Here is a 23,503-nt window from a genome sequence, read left to right as displayed (position 1 = left end):
GCTTTACATTGTCCCAGGTTTTCAAAACTCTCCTCGGTGACATGGTCCGAGCAAATTAATACTTTAGCGTTGTACTTAATAGGGATATTCCCATAGATAAACATCAGCCATGCCTGACTAACGCTGTGTAGTGTCTTGTTCTTTGGGAAAATGGTGAAGTGTCAGGATTCCCGGTACAGCCTGGAAAACTGTATTTACGGTCCTCAATTTTCAATATCTTGAAAACTTAGTAACTTTCTTATTTGTAATTCCTGTGGATGTACAAAGCAGCGCGCAGCTTGCTAAAAAAGTGTCGGAGATCTACGCGACAGAGGGCGGGTAAATGTACATTTTTGGGCGTGACAAAGTTGATGCTGCAAGTTGTGACGTCACAACTTGCACTGTTTCAAAAGCTAGCGTTTTCAAGTTGCAGTTTCAAAAAGTGAAATTTTGATAGGAAAGAGGTTTCAATGGACTTTGAGGTTCACTGTATGTCTATTTTACACACCAAACTGTCATTTTTCAACTATGACAAGGTAAATCGGTTTTGCAATCAATCGCCCCTTTAAGTTAAACATAGAACACAGAACACAAAAAAGAATAACTTAATTGTTTGAAATGTAATTGAATAGGAATAGGTGTGTTACCTTATAGGTAGTGAGTAGCAAAATCTGAACACATTTATTTTTTTCAGACTCACTTGTTTGTTGGATTCGGTAACGTTTTCCATACATAGATGCAGTTAGTTTACCTAAGGTGTAACTTTCTGACCATTAATGTAGGCAAAGGGGCCTTGGAACATGGTCTTAAGTCCTGCTTTCCTCGCTTGCTCGACTTTTGGCCACACTGCCTTTCGCGCCTCTCTGTCCTCCTTGATGATATCTTCTGGGAATCGGATGTTGAGATCTTTGCATATGGGATGTTGTTTGGTGGTTCGCCAGATTTCATCTCTGAAATGCCTTCCAGTGAACTGCATGATGATCTGTCGTGGACGATTGCCGTTGTTCGGTCCTAGGCGGTGGTCAGAGTCCAGAATGAAATCCATCTTCTCCCTCCAGTGTGGAGTAATCTTTCGGACTACAAGTCGCTCCGGAGTATAAGTCGCATCAGTCAAAAAATGCATAATGAAGAGGAAAAAAACATATATAAGCCGCACTGGACTATAAATAAAATTTATTTAGACATTTATTTCACAAAATCCAAGACCAAGAACAGAGATGTAATGTGGAAGGGCAAGTTATTCAACTACACAATAGGACACAGAACAACAGGCTGAATAGGTGTCCGGTATGTTTTTTTTTTTTTACATTTAGCAGACGCTCTTATCCAGAGCGACTTATAGTAAGTACAGGGACATTCCCCCCGAGGCAAGTAGGGTGAAGTGCCTTGCCCAAGGACACAACATAATTTTGCACAGCTGGGAATCGAACTGGCAACCTTCAGATTACTAGCCCGACTCCCTCACCACTCAGCCATCTGACTCCCTTGTTAACGTAACACATTAACATTTATTCAGCTGCACAAGAGCATAAAGAACATACCTGGGAGGCTGAATAGGCTAAATTAACATAACAAGCTAGCGAGTACAACAAGCAAGTTACCGGTAAACTAGTTCGCCAAGCTCCCAATCTCATTCCATTTCCATTACATTTACATTTAGTCATTTAGCAGACGCTCTTATCCAGAGCGACTTACAGTAAGTACAGGGACATTCCCCCGAGGCAAGTAGGGTGAAGTGCCCTGCCCAAGGACACAACGTCATGTGGCATGGCCGGGAATCGAACCAGAGACCTTCTGGTTACTAGCCCGATTCTCTAACCGCTTAGCCACCTGACGCCATCATTCCACATCACTGAATCCGTTGAACTCATTGGTTCAGGTCAGTCAGTATGAATTAACATTTAAAAACATGTTAAATTATATATATATTTTGATATATAAGTCAATATATATATAAGGTATTGGTATATAAGTCGCAGGACCAGACAAACTATGAAAAAAAGTGTGACTTATAGTCCGGAAAATACGGTATGTTTGAAATGATTTGACGGGCGTTTTCTTCTTTCTCTTCTTTTAGGCCATTCAATCTTAAGTTCCATCTTCTCTTATAACGTTCCAGCTCTAAAGATGTTTTTTCCGTCTCAAGAGCTCTATTTTCCATTTTTGTGTTTTTGTCTGAGTAGTTTAATTTCTTATTCTTATTTTTTTTCTTTCTTATAATCTTTGATTTCAGCCGAATTGAATTCCTCCACTTTTGCTATGTTATGGTTTGCGTAAACTTTTTTAGCTCCGTTTTGAAGTGTCTCAAAGGGTTAGGGTTTACAAGATTAGCCTTCCTCACATGCGACCCCATCTCCTTTCTGCTTTTTCTGAGGTATTGGAGTCTTGCGAAAGTGAGGTGTTTTCTCCTTTGGCGTTCGTCTCCATGATTTCTGGTACGCAATAGTCATGTACCATGAGAGCCTTGGCGTTAGCTTTAGTGTTAGCTTTGTTCACGTTGTGGTTTGGAGTAACGTCACTGTTATTGGAGAGTGATTTAGCTGAACTCATTTTCTAGTCATTCAGGATTTAAATCAATCTAGTAAACAGCTGAACCAGGTTCTTGTGATATGAGTTATAGTTAAAAATGAACAGTTTTCAAAGTTTTACTACCCAGAGCTGTTTACGGCATGTTTGCTCTCTCTGCCATCTTGCCGGAAATCTCCCATCTGGCAAGACCGGGTCAGATGGCTGAGTCGGGCTACTAATCCAAAGGTTGCCGGTTCGATTCCCGACCTTGCAAAATGACTGTGTCCTTGGGCAAGGCACTTCACCCTACTTGCCTCGGGGAGAATGTCCCTGTACTTCTGCTAAATGACTAAATGTAAGACGCTTGGCAAGTACATTCTTCGCGTTCTTCGGATTGATAAACAGCCGGTGTTTCACTTACAACTAGCCAATGAGTAGCAATGTATATGGGATGATGCAAAGGTGTCCACTGGAGTGGCTGATGTGCAACTAGACAACCAAAACCCATGCATATACAAGAAAATGGGTGTCCACTGTAGTGACCACTATGCGTGAAAAACCGGTATACTTTTATGCACCAAAACAGGCAGTTGAAACGCAGCGATTAAAACTGTGGGCTATTGAGTCTTCAAGATAAACTAACCTGCGTATGATGTCACGCCCTTGCTCTGCTACATTCGGCCGGTGTTCGGAGAATTCATTTCCCCTGCTCACCCTTCTGCGCAAAACCATTATGTTTTCTCCTGTTTCTAGGTTGAGTTGTATGTATCATCGCGTGTTAGCTTAAAGTGTACCTACTTTACATCAGTATTCGGTACATTTATTGTTGCCTGTTAGTTAATTTGCAATCAAATAAATTTAAGTATAGAAAAAAAATCTGAGGTTTTATTACTTAATCGTTTATCAGATGTAGCCTACGCTAATTGTATTTTTCGCCATTTTCAGAGTAACACAGATAATGCGTCTAGTGTAGACGAATGTGGATGTAACGAATTACAACTACTCACGTTACTGTAATTAAGTAGTTTTTTCTGGTACTTTTATACTTTTATGAGAATATTTTTAAGTCTGTAATTGTATTTGTACTTAAGTAAGCTAAGTAATCTACTTTGCTACTTTTGAAATCACAATTTGTTACCGGCCTAGCCTACAATTTGAATTAATATTCAAACATTTGACCGGCATTTCAGTAGCTATATAAAGATAAATATAAGATAAATGTATCTGATTGTGAATTAACCAATTAATACCCTGATATTTGGACCAAAAAAAAGTCCCTGCTGCAGCAGGTTTCAGAGAGTTTATCGTAATAATCGCACAGTTAATTTATGGACAGAACTGAAAGTTTGGAGAAGCAAACCAACCACATGATGGAATTAAATTACAGCCACCATGAACTCATTGAAAATGATAAATACCATCTGACGAGTGCCCATGGCCGCACCTGGAGGAGTTGTTCACATAGGCTACAGAGGGAGAAAAAGTAACAGCGTGCTAATACAATGCAAATCTGCCATCTGGGGTGATTTTGTCTTAAAATAATTCAACCTCTAATCTCAGAAAACACTTTACTATTAATCAATAAGGAAAACATTTTTTGGTTGAAAGTAACTATTTTCTCTATGGATCTCTGATTGTATGAAAAGGTTTTTAGAATATTCTTTAAATATCACCAGCTAAAAAGTAACTAGTACTCTGAGTAGTTTCTTGAAAATAGTATTTAGAAATTTTACTGAAGTACTTTTTTAACACCTGTACTTTAACTTGTAATTGAGTATTATCTGAACAATGTAACAGTACTTTGTACTTAAGTACCCATTTTCAGTACTCTTTCCACCACTGCCTACTAGTGTTGTCACGGTACCAAAACATCATTAGTCAGTACCAATACCAGTGAAATTTCACGGTACTCGATACCATGTTCGATACCAAAGCAAAAAAATATGTATATACGTTACGGAACAAGTCTCATTGTTGACAGTAACAGTCACCTACAATATTGTAGAGCAGAGCCAACAGACAAACCAAGGTACCAGTCACACCCTTCTCCTACCCTCAACAAGAGGTTTTTTTCCCCTTTTCTTATCTTCCAGGAGAAGCGTCAAAGCTTCTTGCCCAGCATGGGGTCAGAATGGCCACCACATGGCCCTACAGTATTCAGGTCTCCAGTAGACAAAGGAGTCTGAAGAAAGGTCAGTTTTCGTGGATTTATAAACATTCCCCAAGGACTACATGACTCATGGACACTATTTTAATGATCCTACTTCCCTTCAGGTAGAGTTAAGTCAGTCAATCTTGATATCCAAATAATTGTATTGTAAAAACAAAACCATTTATGAATGTTGTATTGTTGCAATACAACAATTGTTGCATTGTATCTTCTCATTTCCCCTGCAAGAGGGAATAGTGATCAGCTATAGCAGCCTCAGTTGAAAAGTTGGATCAAATGAAGATATTGTGCAATCCCGTGTAAAAAGGGTACTAACCTCTATGACTTAAACGTCACCTTAAGTTTTTCCCTTCTAGTGATATTTTCTAGCATTTAGCCTACTAATGTAAAGTTATATCTCCAACAATGCTGGTCCACTTGGCAAGACCCAGGAAGAGACACAGAGAGACGCAAGGCTCAACTCGGCTTTAGTGATTTTTATTGGACTTTTACTCCAGCAGAATAAGCAGAATAACCAGGTTGAAAACCTTAAAGAAAGAAACAGATTCTAAGCATTCGAAATAATAATTACAAATATATTTGGTATCCCCATTGCACCCCATTGCAAGCAGCAATGGGGTGGACCAATGTTTATAAATCCACGAAAACTGACCTTTCTCTCACCCAGCTTGGTGGCCAAGCAGGTCAGATGACCCAGAAGAAACTTTCGACATCCTCAGAAGAGTGTTCCGAGTACATGCAACAAGTTTGGCGTGAATCCATCAAAGATTTGCTGAGATACGACACAACTTTCTGTTTGGCGGCTCTGCTGCCGATTTCGATTGGCTGTACCGGACAAACGGTTTTGAAAATCTAAAATCATTTTGATAGTTTGTGTGAGGATTGCATTGACTATAGCTTGTAGCTTGACTACAGGTAACTAGCGACTGCGGTGTACCTGGCTTCCTTTGCAGTGGCTTACAGTCTCGCTAAACAGAGAATCAGAGACATGAGCTCCTAGCTCGTCGGCTTTGGCTGGATTCAAACCTCTGACGTTGCCGTTGCCAGGACACCAACTTATCCTAGTGAGCGATTGTCAGTGCTGCAAATCACAGTTCAGTTACTGGGTAAAAATATAAGCAGTTTTTCCTGTGGCAAGCGGTTGTCCGATTTGGCCCAAGTTTAAACAGCTGTAATTCAGTCCTATTTTGACATGTCAAGGTGATTGTGGTCTGAAGATAATCTGTCCCAAATTTGGTGAATATTTGATACATTTTGTAGGAGGAGTGAACAAAAACCTTTTATTAATTCATTCAAAATGGCGGCATCAATTCGGCTGGTATCACAAGTTACAAGTAGGCCTTGCGTTTCCTGCAGGTAACACAGCCGTCAACCACGCGTTTTGCAAGTCTTCGGACCTTAATCACCCACGCCTTTTCCCTCATCCTGAGAAGGGTTCCAGCGATTCCTTCGCGGTTTGCATTGTGGGCCTCTCTGGCAAACAAGGTGGAAATCCAGGGTTCGAAAGGCAGCAGTGGTACAGCAGCTTGTCCTTCAGTAAACATTTGGAACCTGCCTCCACACACCAACAGGCCACTGCTGTCCCAATAGACAACGAGTCGATCTAGTGATGCGTCTGTAAATGTTGCACCTTCTTGAGCCGCCAGAAAAAGGTCTTTGAGGGCATCCTGACGGTCGACAGCTGTAAGCACAGGTAAGCGTTTTGCAACTCTTCCTTCCTTCCTTTTTCATCCAGTTCGTAGCAGCCCGCCAGGTCCATGCAACAACATCCACAAGCTTTTGTAAACTGCTGAACCTCTTCACAGTGACAAGTTTATCAACCCAGCCGGCTGGCGCTCTTCTTCTCTGTTTATGTACAGGGCATTTGTCTTGGCTGTCTTGGTCAACTGTCTATGTTGTTTGTCTGTCCTTGTATTGTCTCGTCTGGCTTCTGGTGATAACAGCTGCAAAGGATTTTCTATGGAGTCGGTCCACATTTTCTTTGGCCTGGGCTGCGACTACTCCAGGTGACTTTATAGGCCACTCATCCACCGGCAGTTTCAGGAAATCCGGTCCATCTTGCCATATAGATCCTTCTTTCAGGTCCGGAACGTTTAGGTCGCCAGGAATCCACCACCAATCTGTGACTGGTGCAGTCTTTTGGATTTCACCAACACGGTTCGCAAAGAATGTTTGGTACCCGTAGCTTTCTCTTTGGATGGCTCCCAACACAGTTTGACTGTCAACCAGATGAACCCAGTGCTCTACTTGCATCCTTGAATGCCTCTCAAAGTACTTTCGGAGGCGGGCGGCAAAGACTGCTCCACAGATCTCAGATTTTACAGCTTCACCTTTCTGATCCAGTGGCGTTAGTTTTGCTTTTGCCTTGACAAAGCGTATCTCAGCTCCATGTGCAGTGTCCCATCTCAGGTACATTACAGCACCATATGTCTTATCGCTTCCGTCAGAGAAGGTGATCACCCAGGGCTTACCTGTCCAGTCAGCTGGTGTGAGACTCCTCTGGAACTTGATTTGGCTTAACTCTGAGTATTCCTTGAAGATCTTAATGGCTTCCTCTCTGAGGCCTTCAGAGAGTGGCTTGTCCCAGGTTTCCCTCGTCATCTTTCCACCACCAGTTTCTTTGAAGGCCTTCCTTACTAGGATGGCACCTTTCTGTTTCAGAGGTGTCACCAGGCCGATGGGGTCATAAAGTCCAGCTACTTGGCTTAATAACTCTCTCCTGCTTAGTGGATTAGGCGTCCCAGGCCTTACCTCTTCTTTGCAGAGATTATTCCCAAGTCTCCTTTTCTTTCTCTTTTTGGAGAAGTTGACAGAGGCAAGCATGTACAACTGGTCCTCCTCCGTCATATACCCAACTCCAAGGGCTCTATTTTCCTCGTCCCTCATCTGGTTCGGAAGAATGACGGTTTTGCTTTGTGACTCCCTTTGAAGGGTTGTGTCCTTTGACTTGACGTCACCAGACTCCTTCTGCCTCCCCTTTGGCCAGACCACAACCAAGGTCTGAGAAAGAAACCTCCAGCGTTAAGTATTCCCTCCACTCCTTGAGTTACTTCACTTAGTCTCTCTAAGCTGTTGTGGGAAGTGAGGATATCGTCCACGTCACTATCTTCTTCCAGGATTCTGCGTTCTTCTTGAAGATGAGCAAAGGTAGGTAGCCTAGCTGTCTCTCTCATGGCCAGTTGAGCGATGCACCCTGCTGGTCTGTCACCCATGTTTACTCTGGTGATGGCGTATTCTTCAATGTCATCCTCAGAATGGTCTCTCCAGAGAAACCTATGCAGATGCATTTCGCGATCCTCCAGCCAGACAGAGTTGTACATTTTTCTGATGTCTCCTAAGGCAGCATGCACACCTTGCCTGAATCTCAGCAGGACGGCTCTGATTGGATTGAGCACATCTGGTCCTTTCAGAAGAATGTCGTTCATACTTAGCCCTTTGAATTTCTGACTGCCGTTCCACACCAAGCGAACTGGAGTCGTTACAGAGCGAGGATTCGGTGCAACCAGATGGCTTATGTACCAAACAGGGCCTTTCTAGTCTCTCCTCATCTCAGCTGTGAGTTTGATGGCTGCACGTCGTTCCACCAACTCATGGACTTGGGCAGTGTATGCTGTCTTCCACTCAGGTCCTCTCTCCAGCTGTCTTTCTGTCCTCAGGAATGTGGCTTTGACTGCACTTCTGTTATCTGGGAATGTAGCAGGATCTTGTGTCCACGGATACTTCGAATCCCAGTGTGGTGAGCTTATATGACCATCTTCCTTCACATAGGTAAGTCCTTTTATTATTTTGAGTTCCTTCTCCTCTGGCCAGTGGCACCTTAATGCACGGGCTTACCTGGGCTTAAGCCCGGGGCCTCCACCAATCAGGGGCCTCTTAATAATAATACAAAATAATAATGGTGATAAACATCCGTATTCGCGCTGTCATTACTCTGCTCTACAGTGGAATCTGGTGGTGGATGTGGATGTGGGGGGAGGCCCCCCCCCTCCCGCTATTCAAACAGTACCATCTGCTAACTGAAAATAACTGCCCCCAAAAGCTGCGAGCACGAGCTCGCTACGAGCAAGCTAGCCTAGCTGCTGTTGCTAGCCAAACTACACTGACTACACCGGTCAGGTCGGTGCCGTGGTGGGAAAAAAATGAAGCGTTCACATCCAAGCGGAGCTCAGAAAAGGAAGAAAACCAGACAGGCTATATTATTAAAGAAAACTTTGCCAAAAGTTGAAGACTTTTTTGCAAGCGATCAGAGGCAAATGACAACACACTGCCAAATGAAGTGGAGGATAGACTTAATGAGGACAAGGTAGGCCTATCTATAGGATCAAGCTTCTCTGTTTAGAACTAAAATGTAGTACATCCTCATTCGTTCTTATGACTTTCGTGTAAATATTGCCCCTTCAGTCAAAAATCAGATATCTCTACACTAGTATCATGTGAAAAGCTACTACGATTGTTCTGTTAGAGTTAGCTGCACAGCTAGAACTACCTGTGAAAGAACTAGCTATAGCGTTAGCTGCTACGAGATGTTTGTAGTGACAGGTACTAGCCATACTGTAGCTATTGCCTTGCCCTTGACGGCGACTAGCTTATCTGTTTATTCACTATTATTGTGAAGGAGGAAAACGAGACCAGTGAGGCAGCAGGAGACAACCATGAGACGACAGTCGTTACAAACAGCTGTGCTTTTGAGGGAGAGGTGGAGGACAGGGTACATGCAGCTGAGATGGGGACAGACGAGCAGGAGTTAACAGAAGGAGAGGCTGCTGAGGAAGGAGTTGACAAGCAGCAAGAGCCTAGAGATACACTGGCAGGCGGCTCAAACCCCTACAGTAACGACCCTGGTGTCTGGGGCGATCGCATCAACCAGCAGATGAAGTCATATTGGGCAACATTAGGACCGAAAAACTGTCAAAACAAAGACTGCGACTTTTCCGCATCTGAACGGCAGTATAAACATCAGAGGAGGTATCTATCAAAGGTCAATTTTCAACGAAAACTGGGGAATGGGGAGCTTGTGGCCAGAGATTGGTTGTGCTACTCTCCATCTAAGGGCAGTGTGTTTTGTTTTGCCTGTAAAGTGTAAACGAAAAATCCCCGTTTGTTAGCACAGGTTTTTGTGATTGGAAGCATGCCGCGGAGCGCATCACAGAACACGAAAACAGTGACCTCCACAGACAAGCCATGGTCGCGTCACAGTAGATTCGGAGCTCAAAAAGCAATTTGATGACGAGTGCGCCTATTGGAGGCAGGTTCTCCATAGGGTTGTTGCTGTGACGAGACATTTAACAGAGCGTGGACTTTCTCTGAGGGGACACACAAGCGTATTTGGAGATGTTAAAAATGGCAACTATTTAGGTAGTATGGAGCTTATCGCTCAATTTGACCCATTCATGAAAGCCCATATAGAGAGGTATGGAAATGCGGGCAAGGGAAACCCCTCGTATTTATCTATTCATGTGTGTGAGGAATTCTTAGAATTAATGGGAGAAAAAGTCCTCACTGAAATTATCAGCCGTGTGAAGCTAGCAAAATACTTCTCTATTAGCGTGGATTCAACTCCCGATGTGACCCACATAGATCAACTCACTTTCATCTTACGTTACGTGTCCCCAGAGGGAGATATTGAAGAGCGTTTTTTGACATTTTTGCCCATCACTTCCCACACAGGAGAGGCCCTATTTAACTCTGTCTTGAGCGTGTTGCAAAGAATGGATATTGACATTAACAACTGTCGCGGGCAATGCTACGACAATGCAAGCAATATGTCGGGGACATACAAAGGCTTGCAGTCCCGTATCAGGGAGATAAACTCACTGGCAGAGTGGGTACCCTGCGCCGCTCACACGTTAAACTTAGTGGGGGTTACTTGTGCAAACTGCTGCGAGGAAACCGAAAAGTTTTTCACTTTTGTCCAGTCACTCTTCAACTTCTTCTCCAAGTCAACGTCACGCTGGCAGGTTGTTACTGAGGGTTTACAGGCTAATGAGAAGGGCCGTATTGAAACTTTGAAATCACTTTCAGATACGAGATGGTCAGCTCACTCCGACGCCACCAAAGCTCTGTGTTTGAACTATGCGAGTATCCAGCAATCTTTACGGCTTCTCTCTGCTGATACACATCAGACATTAACTACACAAAATGAGGCCAAAACACTCATTAAAAAAATGAATAAGCTGGAAATAGCGTTTCTTTCCAATATGTGGAATGTCATTCTCCTGCGGTTCTGCAAAGTGAGCGCTGCTCTACAGGCAATTAACCTCGACCTGTGTAACGCTGCAAGCCTGGTCTGGTCACTGAGAGATTATGTTGCGGGGTTACGTGATCAATTTGATAGTTTTGAAGCCGCAGCCTCCAAGATGTCTCCTACTGTGTCAGATGTCTACAAAGCAGACACAGAGCGGATAAAAATACGGAAGAGACAGGCCGACGAGTCATCCGCACCAGATTGCCATCTACCAGGCCGACGCAAGTTTTTAGTGAGCGTCTATAATGTCGTAATCGACAGGCTGGTAGTGGAGCTAGATAGGAGGTACCAGGCATACAACAGCACAGTGGAGAGCTTTGGCTTTTTAAACACATTGCGGACAACTTCTTCACATGGCCTCCGAGTCTCAGCATTGAGACTACAGGAAAAATACGCAATTGATCTGGAGGAAGACTTTGTAGAGGAGGCTGTTCAGTTTCAGCAGTATGTTCAAAGGGACATGACCATGTCGACATCGGTAGGCGAACTCCTGAAACTAATTAGGAAAAGAGGCCTGCAAACCGTGTTTCCTAACATAGACATAGCACTTCGTCTGTACCTAACCTTACCTGTCACCAACGCAAGTGGAGAGCGATCTTTCTCAAAACTTGCCCTCATTAAAAGCAAACTGAGGTCCACCATGCAGCAAGACCGATTGAGCCATCTCACCCTAATGTCCATCGAATATGACATTCTTCGGGCCGTGGACTTTAATGAAACAATAAACGAGTTTGCGGTTAGAAAGACCCGGAGAAAGACTTTCTAGTGATCCGTTTATGATTAGGCTAATAAGACAATCATAAATCAAATGTGTTCCTTCCTTTGATGGCAACTTGCCAATTTAATTAAACACAATATGATATGTGCAGTTAGCAACGAAATTAATAAGTAAATTAAATGAAATAATTATCTTTTAAACACACGTTTTTATGTGCAGTTAGCAATGAAATGTCTTGTTGATTGTCATTCTGTCTATTTCCACCTACTGTTTTATTTAATAAATGGCAGAGAGCCAAAGATCACAGTTCTCGAGTCAACTCGTTCTTAAGATTGTTATTTTATTTTAAACAAGATACATGCAAGCTATGTATACGGTTCAATCACGCAGGCAATGATCTTGTGTGGGCTATTTGGCTATATCGCTGAAATTGTTTGTGCGATTAGCGTGCGGGGGGCCTCAAAACATGAAAAAAAAGTCCATAGCCCAGGGGCCTCAAGTGCTATTAAGACGCCCCTGCCTCTGGCAGGGTCATTTCTTTGCCTCCAGGCTGACAGGTGCCACATCGACATCCTCCGCATTTTGGTTTGCAGGAAGCACCAATGCTCTCCCATCTCAACCATTCAAGAAAGTCAAGGGCCTTGGCAGCTGTTAGCATCGTGTTGCCTGGCTTGTGTCGGAGAGTTTGCTCGAGCTCTGTGTGCTTGATCTGCTCATACTTGACTGCAGCCGTTCGCATGGATCGAGCAAAATGAGTTCTGGACTGGTGTGTTGTCATTTCAATGTGCTCAAACAGGTCTGGGTGAGCTCCACCTACTGTCTTCCCCAAAGGGCCTTCCCACAAGACAAGGTCCCCGGTTACTCTCACTCTTTGGGGAGCAAGTCTTCCCTCGCGGTGACTTATCAGTAGCTCAACACTTTGAAACACTTTCTGTTATGTACTGTATTGCAGCTTCGTCCCAATATCTCTACAGACCGTGCAGCTAATTTAATGCTCAACACTTGAATGGGGGCTTATTACTTGAAAGATGAATTACTGCGTTTTCTCAGTTACACTATCAGGGCTTGTAAATACTGTGACTTGCAAAAGTAGGCAAATGGCTAGTAGAACATAACATTTCATAATAATTTCAGTCAATCAAACAGCTGCAAGACCCAGTGAAATGTTATATACAGCTAGCAAACTAACGTTAGCTAGCATCACTAACGACATTGGCTAACTCAACTTTGGTAGGCTATCCTCAGTATTTGCAAGTACAGTAACATGGCATTTTATTTTGTTTGAGTTTAAACTTGTCCAGTGGCGCAGGTACATTTCTCTGCCCTACAAAAAAATCCACTTGTCCCGGACAATCATGTCGTTAGCTGTAGTTCAGATAAGTAGACTAGTACTACCGGTAAACTAGATCTAGAAAGAAGACATCATGCTAGCTATGGGCTAGCTATGGGCTAACTTGCCAGTCCCACCTAGAAATCCCCCCAAGATCATCCCTAATTAAATATTTTCCCAGACGTTGTAAACACATTTCCTATTAGATGTCCCATGTTTTGATGGTACTAGCAGAGACCATATTAGACATTCTCTGGTACTAGCCTAGTGTTTATTTCTAATCGATTTCAATGGTCTCTAAGCGGGCCTTGGTCTGTCGTCTCCCCAACGTGACGTCATGCAATGCATTGTGGGGGAAAGAAGAATCATTGCAAAAAGTAGCTACTTTTTCGTATTATATTCCGTTTTGTGACACCCAACAACATCAAATACAATGGATAACAGTTTAAATGTTTATTACCAACAAGCAAATAGCGCAAATTCGTTGGAAAAATTAACCTGCCATATGGCCTTTAAACTGACGCGATTACGAACAAAAGGATTTCCTTTCCATATTCGCCACAGAATTAAAATGAAACGGAGTGTAATCTCTGAATGCAACTTTCTCACTTATCACTTTTTGACAGGTCAACTTAAAAATTATGTAACTTCAGTTGTTATAAAGATATCTGAGTGATTTAAACTGATTTGTATTCAGGAGAGTTTGTAGTTTCCAAATATGTATAATACCCAGAAAGACCCAAATGTTCACGATGTGAAGGGTTTCCGCAGGCCGCCACACATTTGTCATTGTTCAAAACCAAAGACAGCGCTAGCTGATAGTTCAGCACCAAGGATAGCATCGCCGAAATAACACACAATCAATGGAGGAAAGGAAAACATTTATTCTTGCCAATAAGTAGGCTAAGCAAGTATAATTATTGCTGGTTGCTGGTGAAGACGTGCTGCTGCTACCTGTGGCTGCGGTAGTGTTTCTTCTGTGGAGATGTTCATAATATTCCTCTCTGGCTGGTCTAAATAAGTGTGTAATCTTCGGGTGTTTTGCTCGAGCTTGTTCATCTAGCATAACGTAGCCTAATGATTAGCATTTTTTAAATGTGCGCGTTCAATAGGCGTAATGGCGCAAAAGGCATGTAATATATGCAAAAGCCTTTGTTGCCAGATTCAGGGATTTTGAGACTATTTAGCCCATGGAAGTGGATGAAGATCTGTTACGTTGCCTACATTACGGAATTCCTTTACCTGGCAGTTGAAACTTGGGGCTCTCAATGAGCGCCCTCAAAGTGTTTTCCTTGTTTTTTTTATATATATTTTTTAATATAGGCCTAGTCTGTTTTTTGATATGCAGGGCGGGGGCCCTTAGGGCGTGGGGTCCCCCCCGCCTCGTGGGGGCTGCGGGGGCTTCCCAGCCGCCACTGGGTTTAGTGACTGCGTATTTTGATCGTAACCTATTGTCTGGGTTCATAGTGACGATTTAAGTAATTTGTAAGATGCAGTTTCATAAGGGGCTGTGGTATCGTGGGAAATTTGGCTATTGCCTCAAGACAACCACAAATACGCGATTAGTCTACACATTCGTCAATTCTACGACTGTTAAAGGTAAGTATGTTACTAGTTGGAGGCAACGGGGGACGGGTTGTTTCCATCCTTATTCTTTAAGTATAACTTATTTTAGAGTTCTCTTCCCCTGGAACAGATTTCATGTTCCAAATGAGGGGGGCTGTCGCTGTCTTGGTGTGTGGGGTTGCATCAAATTCCCCTTTTTTGCTCTGTTAAATTGCTGCACCAGTCCACACTTGACCGGTGGGGATCTCATTCTATTATGACTGTAACTGTTAGCTGCTCCTGGCATTCTCTCCCCCCCACACACATCCCTTGTGGTGTGGGGGGTTTGAGTTGTCAGCACCTGCCTGGTCGTCGGTCAGCCAACGCTGGACCTGGTCGCGAGTCTCCCGGTCCTGTCCTACATCTATAAAGTTGAATAATGGATTTTGGTGTTTTAAAAACCCATCGACACTGTATGACTATGTTTAGCCTGTGTTCTGCTCCTCTCTCCCACCAACCGTCTCTGGAGGAGGGGATCCCTCTCTGAATTGCTCCTCCCAAGGTTTCTTCAAAAAAAAATTCTCCTGTTGAGAGTTTTTTGGGAGTTTTTCCTTGTCTTCCTTGAGGGTTTAGGTTGGTTGAGGGGCAGTTCTATGGGCATATGTGAAGCCCTCTGTGACATGCTTGCGTGTAAAAAGGGCTTTACAAATAAATTTGATTTGACATTCGGGTATTTTCTTGTGTGCCCACGATAACCAGTTGTTTTCGATAAACCCAGGCCATACAAAATGTTGCCTAAATGCCAATAAATTCGTGACTAAAAGCTCCTTTCATCCATGAGCCTGAATAGCTCGCATTGTATAGCAATGGACCAACAATCATGTGTTTTTGCTCAGGTGCGATCGAATCCCACTTCATGCCAGCTTGCAACTGTTTTATTTTCTTAGCCTACAGCAGCAAATATGAGATGCGACTTGAAATTCGCCAATAATGTTGAATGTTGTGTGAATTTGTGATTAATCTGGTGATAGAGGCCAACGGCAGCTGCTCTCAAGTCGGCAACTGTAGACTAAGTGGCTGGCTAGCCGGCTAGCTAGCTGGAAAAATTAATAAAAGGACGACATCAGTGTGGCCATTTCAGCTAGCTAGTGTTGTGCTGTATTGGCACAGACCTGAACAGCCAACCCTGTTTTGTCACTGACTGGTCATTAAAACGAGTCTGGTGGTAGTGGTTTGATTTCATATTGAAGAATTAGGCCTACATAAATTATAATATCTGGGTTTGGGTATTGTGTACCGTGTTGAATGGGTCTTGGTCTGGACACGTCTTGGTTAGTTGCAACTTTAAATTGCCAATATTAACAAAGCGTTAAGAAACTTGACTTCAATTTGAAGCAGTACTGTAAATCCAAAGGTATGGGTAATGTCTTGAATGGTCTGGCTTCACTTCAGGTCTCGTCTCACTAAATGGTAATACCAGCATGGCATAATGGTGGGGCTAGATAGTTATAGCTAGGTGCCTTATCGACATAGCTATCCATATAATGGCAGAGCGATGTAGCGGTGGCAGTGATTGTCTTCTTTGTTAGGCGTAGCGACGGTTGCTAGCTGTGTTAGCTAACATTACCTGGCACTAGTCCCCCCACTACCTGTACATCTTGCACACGAACAGTGCTCGATAAGACTCAAACTATATAAGACTTCAATATATATGTTCTGTAGAGCACTTATCTGCCCAAGTACCTCTACAAAATCTACAATGTGTGCCAAAATAATATATCCTGACAAGCCATGCTGATCAATTTGATCTATAAGGCCAGCATGCGATCTCTGACACAACTAATGTCTTCCATCATCTACCAAATCTAGGTGTCCCTATCTGCCTTCGATCTAGTGAAGCTGCGTTGGTCTGAAGATAACCACGCCCCTCTCGTTTGCATGTGAGACTGGAAATAAATACAGCAAAGAAATAAATGTGGTGCTCGGAAATATATGTGGCGTTGGGAAATAAAAGTCTCAAAAAATAAATAAATGTGACATTAGGAAATAAAAGTCCCATGAAATAAATAAATATTGTTTTTTCAAAAACGTAATTTTGAAATAAATAAATGTATTTATTTATTGATGTTGGTAAATTGATTCAGCTATATAATTATATAATGCTATATTTATTGCCATCTTTTTTTAATTTCAGAATTTATTTCATAGCCATATTTATTTATGTATTTATCAATTTATTTACCTATTTATTTTATTTTGACTAAGTCGGCGTTCCATACCATTCTGGTGGGGTGCGGCTTATAGAAAATGCGGACTATTTTCCGAAAAATACGGTATTTCCCTCATTAAAATGCAAATCAATTTATAACAATTTTGACATGCGTTTTTTTCCTTTTTTATTTTATTCTGTCTCTCAGTGTTCTAATAAACCTGCCATTAAAATGATAGACTGATCATTTCTTTGTCAGTGGGCAAATGTACAAAATCAGCAAGGGATCAAAAAAATGATCCCTCACTGTATACACTCGCAACTTTACACAAATCTGATGGCATAACGTTGTCGCTAGATTTAGTGACTTTTCGCCTTCCTAAGTGACATAAAATCTAGCGACTTTTCAGAGAGCCACTAACAACATCTGGTGAGATGTTTTTGGCAACACCTGTGCTTGTCAGCGTCGGACTCTGCAACATGGTACTTCAGAAATTCTGATATTGTACCGTTCTTTTTGTTTGAGTTCCAACTCAGCACCAGGGTACCGTTTTTTGCGACAACACTATACTATACTATACTATACTATACTGTAATTTACAGTAGCCCATGGGCGGAGTGGGGGGCTGGCATTTTTGGGGTTAAAATTTGGGTTGTAATTTTCAGAAAATATATCTAGTCCAATATAATGTAACGGCGGTCCTTTCAGGCTCCATTATTTTGCACTAGGATTTCCATATTGGCGAAGCATATGGTTTATAGTAAAGCTTATGGCCAGAGAAATAATAAAATGCGCAATTTGTATGTTTTTTCTTTTTATTGAAAGTGTTTTATTGGAAGTGTTCTACCATTAGAGGAGGGGTACTAGCTAGTGTTATCTCCAGATTGCGGTTGGTTGTATTGGCCGCGCCACCTGGATAAGACGAGTACATTAGGGGATTAGCGGAGCTCGGAACCTCTAGTATTGGACGTAAATCAAATAGCCTAATACATACTGCAGCGATGGTCAGAATGCTAGATACAACGGTAAAGAACTTATGTCTTTCTAAACACTTACCTTTGTTTTCTGTCTCCAACTCCCAGGGTGCACGATTGAAAGAGGCCCCGGGGCAACAAGTGTCTCTTTAACTTCCGGGAGGGTTCCATCCAATATAATTGTGTAGGGGAAGGAGAAGACATGTGAGGTGTATGTTGGCTCGTTGCTGTTGTGTTTTGGGTGGAGATATTGATAATTTATGGGTTAATTAGAGGGATATGAGTATGTCGTTGTTATGTGGATTTATGTTTAGCTATAGCAAGATCATGTAATGTAGGGCAGCCAAGAGCACCCTGCAGTTGGTAGGACCTGGAAGAGCCGATTATAAAAGGCCTGCTCTTGGGTCAGACTGATCGAACTGATCATGGTAGTAGGACCTTACCGCTGGGGCAGGACAAGTTGCTATGTACTTTGTAAATAAATACCCACACTAAGGGTTTGCTTGAACTATGTCTCTGCCTGCTCACTGATGTTCATGACCGCTACAAGGGTCAGTTTGACAATGTATTATATTATATATACATATAAACAAATGTTTATAGTAGGTCTACATAAAGCTCAAAAAACTATTTGGCGCTCAAATGAATGCAAAATATTTAGGCGTGCTCGCATTACCTGTGGAATTTCCAATCTAAGCTTACATCAAACCTTAACTAGGTCCTAGGTTGGGGATAAAACCCGAATGTTTACAACGTCTGGCTCCGCCCCTGCAGTAGCCTACTTATGTATCCCATTTAGAACTGACAATGCCTAGGTCTTCCGGAGCATTCTCTTGAAATAATGTCATATTATTATTGTGTGTGTGCCGTTTTTAACAACCTTACGTTTTGTTGCAGGCACAAATAGCCTAAACTATAGCCCATTGCACTGTACAATAAGCAGGTGTTATTATTTTAGGCTACTCATCTCAGTTACACACTATGATTTACTCGTGAGAAGCACACATAGAAAAGTAGTTTCATTAATTTTTTTTACGGTTATCGTTATGTTTAACAAGTTCAATCCTTATAGGACCTAACAGTCTCTTACACTGAGAGCACAGGGGGGAACCATTTTATTTATGCCTACATTTCTATAGGCTACACATCGTAAAAAGTTCCAATTGAAAATAAAAGACTAAACCATTGTCAAATTATTCAATTAAATCCTTAATATTGTTTCAGTACCGCGATACTACATTTGGTATCAGTATCGAAGTCTAAATTTTGGTATGGTGACTAGACAGCACTAGACAGCAGTAGGCTACAACAGGATCTCATGCAACATGCAGAAAAAGGACACTTTTGCAGTTATCACAAGAAGGACTGCAGAATGTCTTGCTAAAAGCTGTTTTCGGTGCCCTTAGGCCAAGCAAAAACAAGTTAGTCGAGGTGAAGCTTGAAAAGGTGTGTTTTGAGACCTCTTGACAAGGACTTATCTATTGCATCCATCTAATCTATCTGTAAGTCTTTTGTTTTTGGGCCATTGTGTATCAAACTTTGTGTAAATTAATCCCTAAAGTAGCCTATACATATGGAGAAAACTGAAAACAAACGCCCCTATTTTGTCAGTTTTCTCAATACACTTCTCAATTAACCCATTGTGAACAATGAATGATTCTTAATGAGAAATGGCTAAGGTAACAAAAAACTACTGAATGTGAAATTGAGATCTTAATTAGAACTTAATTAGAATTAAAATAGAGTCGGAGGAGAATCTTGTTTGGTGTCCTTGGTTATGTGAACGTTGATGGAGTTTTTTCGATTTACAAAAGAATTATGAATCAACCCATTGTGCCCTAATTATAACATTGGTGCTGAGCAATCAGTGGTATAAATAGCACTGATTGCATTTGGGAAACCGGTTTTCGCTGCAAATTACGCTTTAATGTTGGCCTGGTCAACCGCAGCGTAAGGGTGTCTAATGTACCTTGGGGACAGGCAGATCATGTCATCCTACAAATTGGGCATCACACGACTGAGGGTGGACAATCCCCGACCTGTTAACATTTTTTTCCTCATATATCTGAAACCCTGTGTAGAAACACCTGTACCCATGTTTTTGCGCAAATGTTCATGCGTAGGCTACGCGCCTTCATACATTTGAACCCTGGACTAGACTGGAAAGACAAACTGTGATGTAGCTCCCACTATGTGTCAAAATGTTGATTTAGTCTCTGCCAAGTGTAGTCCATACTGGGTTAGTTAGGGCAATGGCACTGTAACAGACTTACGGCAGGACATAGCTATGAAATGATGTAGTTTGGCATTTAGACACAGGTTTGTGAAATCAAGGAAACTGTCCATTTTCGCAAGTGTGTATTGAGGCAGGCTCAGATTCTCTCTGTCTCTTTTTTACTAAACAGCCAGGACCATATTCCTCAAGAGCAGCACAAGCTATCATTTGGGTATAACATTTCATATTTGCAATATACATTTCAACAATAATGTTTTTACTTAAACAAGTCAGTCTGACAAGAGCTGATCTTGACATCGGTAATCTATAAATAAAAAATGAGCATGACTATAAAGAAATGTTACTAATGAAAACCAGAAAGTGGAGAAAATCAGCTAGGCTGATGTGAAAAGGCAGAGACCAAGAAAATAATAATTGCCAGAGAGGAGGACTGGTATATAGAGTATAAACAGACCATAGAGACTCACTGATGACAACTATGCCATTCCCAGGAGTAGCGTGGTCTGCTCGGCAAGAAGTCAGCTGTGCCCTGGTTCTTCACCCTTTGAGGGAACCTCAGAAGCATACGAGTGTCATAGTCTCTCACACTCCCTCTGTAAGCAGAGCTGCACAAACAGTGAAAATCTGATTAAGATAACACAAACACATTGTGGGCCACAGTGGTTATCAACTGGAATCAAGTAATCTGCAGAGGGATGAACTGTTTACAGATTCTAGAACTCTTTGTGGCAGGATTCTGTTTATTCCCAACACATTACCCTTTTAGCAACCCTTCAACCACAAACATACCCGAGACGGTGACTCACATGTGCACACACATACAAATGCACACACATTTGGACACACACACACACAGAGTACACACAATCTAAAATTTGCTTCAATACCTTGACAAGCAGTTCTCTTCTGATGCACATCTGAGGTTGTACATAGGAACCCTCTGAACGTAAGCAGAGGCTTGGATGTAGTATGGGTCTGGCACAAGATCAGGTAGACCTAATGGAGATTCATTTGCATTTACCACAAACATATTATTAAATATGAACACAAAATTAACCCCTAAAACTATAGAGTGCTTTCCATTATCAGACAGTATTCAGACCATTTAGAACAATTTCCCCCCATTCTTACCATACTGGTGATACCTAGTGCCATATCCTGGTCTCTGTCTGGGCCTTGGTCTTTCATAAGTGTCATAGTAATTGTAGTAAGGGTTATCAGGATCAGTGGATTTGTATGGGTCATATGGGTCATCTCCCACCATCATGTCTTCTCTCCTTGTTTGGGGGGTTTTGGCAGTGGGTTTGTCTTGTGTCTCATTCTTTGTGGAAATGGGCTTTGTTTCAGCACGGACACTTCGATGGACATCCTGACGCACATGCCCGTGTATCCCCGAGCGCTTTCGAACTTGAGGAGGGAGAAAGCGTGGGCCAACTGTGCGCGCTTCTGTGCCTCCGACAACACTCTGGATAGATGCTTGTGATGGAGGCTGTCTTGCCGAGTCCAAAGGATTGCTTGCCTCCCCGGTCGCGTGTCCGTTTTTAATGGCAGCGATAGGTTTTGACGCTGCTTGATACTCCGAGCCGCGAGTCAGAAGACTAAACAATTTGCCATTGTGCACCCACTGTATTGTCTGACGTAAAGTCCCTGCTCCTGGTTCGATACTCCCTGTTCTTGTCTCAGGGTGCAGCTGAGATTGGGCAGTTTGTAACAAGCAAACTAATACACAGACGTGTGCACAGGCGTGAATCGTCGTGCATATGCCCATGGTGAAGTAATAAAACAATATCGACAGTTGTTTTAAATGTTCAGACTTTTCTTATGGCTATAAACAATAATAATCAACAATAATCAACACAGAAATAAACCTTCAATTGTAAATGTTCTAAACTATCTGCGTAATATCACATCATTCTCTTCCGAGGCTTCCTGATGCGCTAAGTGAAGGGAGGAGGCGGAGTTGAACATTTAAAGTTTCTCATTCCGATGTTATACAAGCCTAGAATTTCTGCTCGTGCTCATCATGCAACAGCTGGATAGTCTTCCTGAATTCTGACCATACTTTAAGGGGCTGCCCAAAAGGTTTGATAACTGATGTTTTATTTAACCCATACTATTTTATTCATGATATTTATGAGATGCGAACATGACACACATTAAAGAATACATATATTTTTGTATAGGCCAACATATATGTAATGTATTAATTTTCAGCTCGCCAAATATCAGCAATTTGCATATACAATGTGCCTGTGTCAAAAGTCAACAGATATTCTATCCATACATTATAATTATTATATTTGGAAGTGTACAATGTATTCATTTTCTTTACTGTACACATAATAATAACCTCTTGTACACACGTGAACACACAATTCCTACACTTTTTATCAATATTTTATTCATCTTAATTGATTGCTAAATCATATTGAACAACTGTACAGGCCCAATAAAAACACATGCAGATGTTGCGATAAATAACACACTAACTGTTGGATGACTTCTGAGAGCCATAGACTAAGCCAGATTGTCTACACATCCCCTTTCTCACATGACTAGCACAAAAACATAAACAAAAGTTTGTGATGGATTTAAAATATGTCATTTTCCTTGGATGTTAACTCCCCAACAACAAATAAAGTCTTACTCTTTAATACAAAATGTTGCCCTTTTTGGGCTGTGTAATGACTTTATCACTAACATATTTTGTAAGTTTTCAACACACACAAAACAGCAATCATTTTCATTCATTGACTGCCTTTTTCACGTTTCATTGTCTCCTTGGTCTCACCACATTGACCCCAAGCCCTCTACACATTTCAACCTTGAATCTTGCCTAGCAGTACACACTCTCCTGTAGTTAACACCAGGGGTATAATGCTAGTTTGGAACACTAAATTAGAGGTTTTCATTTTCCACTGTCTGGCCAACATTGAAAAGTTTATTTATAGTTGACCACATGGGGCGACAGGGACAACGTCTAAAATGTACCACACAAAGACATTTTAAACACCAAATTATTTCACAGCCAAATACTATCTAGAACATACATGTTCTGTTGGATATTTTGAGAGAGTCCAGCAATAAAAAAACATCTCAAAGCAGACAAATTTAATTTTCATGTATATTTTTCATTTGTATCATTTTCCTAATTAAACCTTTTGCAAGACTATGAATAATGAAAGACAAATGAATTTGAGATGTATACCTAAACCGTGTTACTCCAGAATAAAAGAAAGCTGACATAATAAAACACATTTCTTTTAATTCAATACCACAACTTCACACTAGGGGGCAGAGGGTTACAAACCCCTTTGCTGTAAAAAATGAAAAATATTTGAAATTCTTGTACTGTTAATTAAGCCCAATTAATTAGACTTTCATTGAGGGTTCTGTAGATTGCAGGTAGACCCACGAACAGGTTACTATATGTGTAAAAATGAGTAGTCATTGTACAACTGGCCATTGAAGCAGACCACCTAAAATGTTTATAAGAGGACATAAACAGGTTTCGGAGTCACGTGACATCAAAGCTCAAGTTGTGTAAACACAGGGGGTCATAATCTGAACTAAAAAGCATTATTTTATG

The 23,503-nt window shown here is 41.7% G+C and overlaps 1 protein-coding gene across 2 annotated transcripts in view; it reads right to left on the bottom strand.

Moving 5' to 3' along the window:
• loxa (lysyl oxidase a) overlaps positions 1-22,062 on the bottom strand; it is a 72,459-nt gene extending 50,397 nt beyond the window's left edge. For both annotated transcript variants that reach the window (XM_062478475.1, XM_062478477.1), the window contains exons 1-3: positions 21,046-22,062; positions 20,802-20,910; positions 20,382-20,519 (exon numbers count right to left, since the gene is read on the bottom strand). In XM_062478475.1, the coding sequence (XP_062334459.1) occupies positions 20,382-20,519; positions 20,802-20,910; positions 21,046-21,682 (884 nt within the window). In that variant the 5' untranslated portion in view covers positions 21,683-22,062. The remainder of the gene's footprint in view (positions 1-20,381; positions 20,520-20,801; positions 20,911-21,045) is intronic.
• Positions 22,063-23,503: the final 1,441 nt, after the last annotated feature.

Source organism: Osmerus eperlanus, chromosome 14 (assembly GCF_963692335.1).
Source record: "Osmerus eperlanus chromosome 14, fOsmEpe2.1, whole genome shotgun sequence".
Taxonomy (NCBI): domain Eukaryota; kingdom Metazoa; phylum Chordata; class Actinopteri; order Osmeriformes; family Osmeridae; genus Osmerus; species Osmerus eperlanus.
Note: the sequence above shows the minus strand (reverse complement) of the source record. Positions and strands in the feature narration are given on the sequence as shown.